Source organism: Pinus tabuliformis, chromosome 9 (genome assembly GCF_031772625.1).
Source record: "Pinus tabuliformis cultivar Carrire ecotype Pingquan chromosome 9, CPIR1, whole genome shotgun sequence".
Taxonomy (NCBI): Eukaryota; Viridiplantae; Streptophyta; class Pinopsida; order Pinales; family Pinaceae; genus Pinus; species Pinus tabuliformis.
In genome coordinates, this window is record NC_142307.1 from 1,014,252,715 (window position 1) to 1,014,260,560 (window position 7,846).

General features: G+C 36.2%; 1 protein-coding gene across 1 annotated transcript; it reads left to right on the plus strand.

Moving 5' to 3' along the window:
• Positions 1-4,120: 4,120 nt before the first annotated feature.
• LOC149152154 ((R)-mandelonitrile lyase-like) lies at positions 4,121-6,408 on the plus strand. The gene is made up of 4 exons (XM_089443395.1): positions 4,121-4,226; positions 4,584-5,240; positions 5,431-6,271; positions 6,366-6,408. The coding sequence occupies exons 1-4, from the start codon at positions 4,121-4,123 to the stop codon at positions 6,406-6,408; spliced, it is 1,647 nt and encodes a 548-aa protein (XP_089299521.1).
• Positions 6,409-7,846: the final 1,438 nt, after the last annotated feature.

The following is a 7,846-nucleotide window of genomic DNA, read 5'->3' on the forward strand; positions in this document are numbered from 1 at the left end:
TTTTCGCTATAACTTTTTTTCTGTGACGTTTCAGAAGTCGCAAAACAAACCCATTTGACAAGCAATCGCGCTGAACCTTGGGTCCGAATTTCAGAGTTTTTCACGCGATATTTTCGAGATATGATCTGAGGAAGTTGGTCTTTTTGCAGACTCCTGAATTACACTCAAAACAGGTGACCTGGGGAAATTCGTCATAACTTTCTTTCTGAGCATCGGATTGAAATTTCGTAAGAAGGTACAGAAAGAGGACGGACTGTAGTTTTCTTTTATATATTTTTTAGAGTCAAAGGTTGAAACAGGACACGTGGCACGTCGTACAAGTTCACTCTACTGAACTAGTCTATAATCAAGTCACTGTGGGAGATTTCACATAACTCTTCCTTGGAGAATCCAATTTGGGTCAGACTTGTGGCATTGGAAAGAGGACACGGAGGGCTACTACAAGTCACAAATTCAAAACTAGATAATCAGAAAGTACAGAGATACATCGGAGGCAATATTGAGCTCCTACAAAGTGAAAAAAAGGTGTGTAGATTTTCTTTAATTTTTGCTTAAGCTTGGTTTGAAAATTTATTTTGAAGGAATTCAAAGGGCATATTAGAGAATTATTATCGGTAACTAATGCCCCGAGGAAAGAAAATGCAAACACCTAGTAAGGAGCCTGAAAGCTCTAGCATGACTCATGAAGAAGAAGAAGAAATGCTATATGATATATCAAAATTGCAAGAACAAGTGCAACGAGTGTCACTTGCACAAAAAGCAACAGAATCTAAAATGGATGGTTTAAGGAAAGATGTAGAAGCGAAGATGGATGGTTTAAAGAAAGGTGTAGAAGCTAAGATGGATGGCATGGAAGCTAAGGTGAATGGCATGGACGCTAAAATTGATGGCATGGATGATAAGATGGATAAGTTGCTACAAGAAATAGTCACTAAGGGTGAAAGAGTACTAAAGGAAACTCATGATGAGAACAAAAGAAATGTTAATCATGATTCCATAGACTCTAATGTTGGATCGAAGACTCACCATGTTCCAAAAATCGATATGAGGAAGTTTGATGGCAAGGATCCCGCCACATGGATATTACAGATGGAGCAATTCTTCGATCTCAATAATGTGCAAAACACACAAAAGGTACGTATGGCAACTTTATATTTGGAACCAAATCAGTTTGTATGGTATCAATGGCTTTGTTCTCGTAAACAGTTTATCACTTGGGCAATTTTTACGGAAGAATTGATAGCACATTATGAGGATACAAAAAGCAACACTTTTTTTAGCCAATTGATAAGTCTCAAACAAAAGGGTTCAATAATGGAGCACATTGAGGAGTTCCAAAAATTGAACATAAGGGTAAAAGATATTCCAGAGGAGCATAGGATTGATGTGTTCATAGGGTCTTTAAAGGATAATATCCAACATGATGTGCGCCTTTGGGAACCTGATTCATTTGAAAAGGCATTCAGGTTAGCAAGAAGAATACTCTAGAGAAAACTCTAAATCACAAGAAATCGGGCAAGAAAGAAACAACTCTCAAGACAAGTAGGGAGAAAGCCTCGTCCAACAACAAAAAAGTGAACTTGACAACCCCTCAAGCATCAACAGTTATGAGGATTCAAATATCGCACAAAATAAATCTTCATTTAAGAGCCAAGCAGATCTCCTAGACCAAACTTCTTCTCCCACTATCTTCAAAAAGACAAACACAATAGGTCGTGAAGCTAAGACTCCAATGTCCCAAGAGCCAGAAGAGATGAAGGAGATGCAAGATAAACGGAATTGGAAGACCGTAGAGAAAAAAAAGAAAGCTACAACACCAATCTCGCCAAGAAAGACGAGGAGCTAGACAATTAAAAACTAAGAAAATTATACGTCCGATAGACCAATTTGGTCTCAGTGGACGTTAACCACTATCATCATCATCATCATCATTATACAATTTGCTAAACCTATATAGTATACAATTTGCTTTAACTCTAGGAGTGTTTGAGCCTAGAGTTTCTAGATAATTTTCTTCTCAAGAGGATCAACTTGACATGGATTGGCATGTGATGGATTGTGGTCAATAATTAACTAACTAGGCCTTTATATTTAAATAATTATCTAGAGATAAATTTGAACCATTAATTTCTATTTACTATTATGGAATACTATTGTAAACATTCCATCATATTTTATGGAAGTTGAATCTCCACCATTTACCTAACAAATACTAATATTAAATTAAAATTTTATAAAACTTATTCTAAAATAAACGTATATATTAACGTGAGTTGTCTTTAGTGACACTTTTTGGAAGTTTTTCCTATGGGTTTTTTCTGTATAAATTTTCTAAAATCTCACAGGAATTTAGAATAATCACAAGCTTTAACCCATGCACAATCAAAGTGGCCTAAAGTTTTTTCAAGACGTAACCAGTTTAAATAACACAAATCAAAGTTTCACCTCTATTTTTCTGGGAACACCAGAAAATCAAAAAATCATATAAAAACAACTCCTATATTAACCTAATAATTATATTAACTACATTTAATAAATTTTTTAAATAAAATATATTAAATATTATGTAAAATTGTTTCTCCATTAATAAAATATCATACAAAGGAGGAAAAAAATATATATATATATAGATAGAATTATATGTGAAATTGTTTCTTCATTAATAAAATATGATATGAATGGAAAAAAAAATAGAGCAGGGAGTTCATCGTATGTTAGACTTCAAACGTGATCATTGATAGGTCATAGTTTAAGTCTCTTTGTGAAATATATGTATAACTGGTTTAATTGTTATACATAATAGTTAAAGTTTGTACGGAAATTAAGTGATTGTTAATCAGAAATGAATAATTTTTTAAATTATTAAAAAGGTGTTTTTCAATATATAGCTAAGGGTTAGTGTGGTTTAGATTAGGTATTGTTTTTGAGTGATTTTGATCACTTAGAGACCTCGACTCTTCAAACCACAAGTCATGCTTGCACTGTCATAGATAACTTAAAAAAAATAATATTAATATTTATAATTATAATATTAATATAATTAATATAAATATTTTTTTAATATTATTATTAGTATTATTAGTAAGAACAATTTTGATATTATATTAGATTATGTTTTTAATAACATAATACATCAAATATTTTTAACTATTATAGGTCAAATATATATATATATTTATATATTTATTGATGTTTTAATTAATATAATAACGTATTAATGTAATATTATTATAATTATTAATAATATTTTAAATGTCAAATAAAAAGTATTAATTGTAATATTGATATTAGTATTATATAATTATTATTAATATTATATAAGTATTAATATTAGTATGAGTGAAACTAAATGTTATTAGGTTATTAATAATAATATTATTAATGATTTTATTATAATATAACATTATTAATTAACCTATTATTATTATCAATATATAAAATATTTAATATTATTATATTATTACTAAAATAAATAATAATATTACTAAAACATTATTTTACAAAACTAAAGCAACATCAAAGAAAATAAAAGATGCTCAGTAATTGTTTTGGTTTTTTTTGTTGGTTGAAGGCAGCTATAAGTAGTAGTAGCGACTACCACTATGAGAAAGTTTAGGAGCTGTTGCTATCATGTTTTTTTTTGGTTTAAACCTAAATACAATTATAGATAAAAAGTATACAATATCCAGAAGATCATATTTGGCACAATAAATATATTATGATGTACTAAGAATTTGCGGGAGACTCGAAAACACAGGAATGTGAGACTCGAAAACGCAGGAATGTAACTGCCTTTTGCTCAAAAAAAGATAGATAGTTTTTTCATGGTGAAAAAGGTGAAGACGGTTTTGAAGAAGATGCATGACAGGATGGTTCATTAGGAAATTTGGAGAAAGAATGGCGGAGTTGCGCGATTGAGTGCGATCTCAACTTTCTTTACACGTCAAACACCTAAGTTTTCGCTTTGTTTACAATGCTTGGGGGCCGGTATGACGTGTGATACAGTTGCATGGTATAAGCTCCAACTGCAAGGGTTTATAAATAGCTTCATAAACAGACCAAAATTGAACCACATCTTCCAAACAAGTGAAGGAATTGAATTGAGGCTGACAGGATGATAATGGCTGTCAATATTCCTGCATGCAGGTTTCTGCTTCTGCTGATGCTAATGACGATGAGCAGCAATCAGCGATTATCATCTTCTCAGGCAACCCCAACAACCTCGGGTAAGAGTATGGGATGAATATGATATTCATGTCAGGTTTTTTTTATGTAGATAAGGATATGCTTTTTTTTATTATTTTTAAAGCAGTTTATCATATTAATCTCGTATTATTAGTTATCTCCATCAACAACACTTGTTTGTTATTTTTTTGAGGAATCAAAATAGATAATCATGTTACACAGCTCAACTCGTATTATAGTTTGAGATTCTAACCTGAGTAGGGAGGAAGACAACCGATAGTCCCAACACACGACTTACATTGATATGCCGTGATTGAATTAATGTCTTCTTGTTTGTTTTGTGTCTTGTTGGGTAATTCTTGTTTGTTTTGTGTCTTGTTGGGTATTATGATTTGCAGCCACTCCGTATCCGTTTGTCACTGTGGATGGGCAAGCAACAGCTTCAAAAACATACGAGTACATCGTAGTGGGCGGAGGAACGGCCGGCTCTGCGCTCTCGACAACGCTCTCTGCTAAGCATTCAGTTTTAGTAATAGAGAGGGGAGGATCTCCTTATGGAAATCCGGACATCGAGGATTTATCTAATTTTGGAAAGATATTGGGTGAGACTGACAATTACACTTCCCCAGCGCAGACGTTTATTTCGGAGGATGGAGTGAGTTTAGCGAGGGCCAGAGTTCTGGGAGGCGCAACTGCTCTCAATGCGGGCTTCTACAGCAGGGCAAACCCTGAAATTGTTCGTAGGGAGAAGTGGGACGAGCGACTTGTAACGAAGTCGTATGAATGGGTGGAGAAGCAGATTACTTTTGAACCCTCTCCCCTCTCGCGTTGGTCGTCGACTTTCAGAAATGGGCTTCTGGAAGCCGGAGTTCTTCCGGATAATGGATATACGGTGGATCATGTGGAGGGAACCAAGACCAGCGCCTCCATCTTTGATAACAATGGCAAGAGACACACAGCAGCAGACCTTTACAAGTCTGCCAACCCAAACAATATCGTAGTCCTTCTTAACGCCACCGTCAGCAGGATTCTGTTCAACAACTCTACATCTCCAGGTAAATTAATTCATCATACACTTGCTTTGAAGTTACAGAGGCCATTCTTATACATGACTGCCATTTCACAACATTGGTTGCCAATAAATTTATTTAATTACCCAGTTTGGATAAGTAGATTTATATCGAGGCCTTTAAATGTACATATATTGAGTATTTTGATTATGATCAAAACTTGCAGGAAAGAAAGGTGGCTCCTCTGGGAAGCCGAAGGCCATTGGAGTAGAATTCACGGACGAAAAGGGTCAGTCTCTTCAAGTTTTTCTCAGAAAAGCATCACGACTTAGCGAGGTAATCCTCTCGGCAGGAGCCCTAGGCAGCCCCCAGCTGCTGCTGTTGAGCGGAATCGGCCCACGTAAACATCTCAAAGAATTCAATATTCCTTTACTTAGAGATTTGCCTGCAGTAGGCCAAGGGATTCAAGACAACCCCCGTGCAGGCATAAGCGTGCAATCCCCTATACCCCTGAACGTGTCCAGCATTCAGGCAGTGGGTATTCTTAAGGGCTCTCAAAATTACATCGAATCCAGCAGTTTCGTCCTGCCGGCTAATGGAAGCGTGCAGTATAGTGGCAACATATTTGAGAAACTGGCGTTTCCATTATCGAGGGGAGAGCTTCGGCTACGCACCAAGGATCCTCGAGACAATCCGTCTGTTCGATTTAACTATTATTCGCACCCAGAGGACGTGCAGAGATCCGTGGATTGCGTGAGGGTGATAGCCAAAATCCTCAAGACAGCGTCTCTGCAGAACTTTACATATCCAGCAGCTAATGGTTCGATCAGTTCGCCTCAATTTCGCTTCATTGGGACGCCGTTGCCAAACAACACCGATGACGATGCAGCCGTGGCTCAGTTCTTGAATCAGACGCTGAACACAATGTGGCATTTCCATGGAGGATCTCATGTTGGGTCTGTGGTTAACCGGCAATATCAGGTGATTGGGGTTGATCGTCTAAGGATTGTGGATGGCTCAACATTCAAATATGGTCATGGAACAAACCCACAGGCCACCACTCTAATGCTTGGAAGGTAATTCTTACAATAGTTTTAATATTTCAATTGGCTCCCTATTTATTCGTATCTAAAAATGGGAACCATTATTACATCGTGGCCGTGCATGCAGGTATGTGGGATTGCAGATTCTTCAAAAGCGGATCAAATATTGAAGGTTATCCATTGGCCATGACAGAACCAACTAGCTAACCTACTAAATTTGCTTGGAGCTGTGCATAATTATAAATTTAATATGTGTAGCTGTCAGAAAGTCACTCAACGTTATGTTAGGATTGACATGAACATTCTATTTGGACCCGTTCTCTCTTTCGAGTTTCGAAGGAAATAAAGTATTGAATTGTGTGAAAAAATATTTCCGTAAAAGAGATTTCCATGATAAAACCTGGTCGTTGCTATGCATGTGGTTGGTATATTTCATCGTTCAATTGTTTTTATGTTTTCATTTTAGAATGTGTTTGGAATTATGGATTTTAACTGCATTTCTGTAACAACAACAACTTCTATATATATAAATATATAAACAATATTATTCTATGTCAATTTATTTAAAAAATAATATAACTAGCATTTACACCAGATATTGCAAAAGAAACGTCGTAAGGCATAAATGTAAATGGTCATTGAAAATAAGAATTAATAAAGAAAATTGCATGCAAAAGTGGACGATAAAGCATAGATTGGACACTTGCATTTATATTCCATGAGTTAAATGTGATATTCATTTGCAATTATGCTTTCTATACATGGCCGCAACATTCACAGAAGACCAAATTATTCATGCCAACCATGTGATTCCATTGTGGGTGGGAGAAGGGCTGCTGGCACGAAAATATCGCCATCAACTTAGCTACAACCCATTCGCAGTGGGAGGGGTTTATCTCAACCTTTTGGCAGATCATTGTTTGATTGAACCCGTTGTGAGAAGCATTGACGGGTGCAGTCTTCTTCAGGATACACAACTTCCTGCGCGATTTGGGAATCCGTGTTGCCGAGGCCGAAGAAACTTTCTTTTGCCATGTGGGTCAGGATTTGAGCACGTTGAATGAAAATGAATGTTCCAGATGCAGTCAGATTTTGTTCAGTAATAACGAACTGTGTTCGGTCCCTGAGTCAACGAGAGTTCCGAAACTATGTTCATTGTTAATAGATGGTAACAAATGTCTAACAAAAATTCCAAAAAGGGTTATTGGGAGAATGGTCTCTCTTAAGGTTCTGGATTTGAGTGGGACGTCAGTGCAGTCATTACCGGAGAGTGTGGGGTGTTTGAAACAGCTAAGATGCCTCTTTTTATCAGGTATGCCCATCAACTTTCTACCTGCATCTCTTACAAATCTTGGAAACCTGGAGATCCTTGATCTAAGCCGCTCTAGAATCACGGAATTACCGTCTGCCCTTCATAATTTGAAATCTTTAAGGCATCTAGCCATGGATAAATGTGGTCATTTGTAGTATCTACCTTGCAGCATCTCAAGGCTCACCTCTTTGCAGGGTTTGACAATGTATGGATGCACCAATCTATGGGAAAAAGGTGAGCCCAAGAAATGGAAAAAAGTGGCCAGCATTAGCGTCTGGCCAACTTAAAGCAACTCA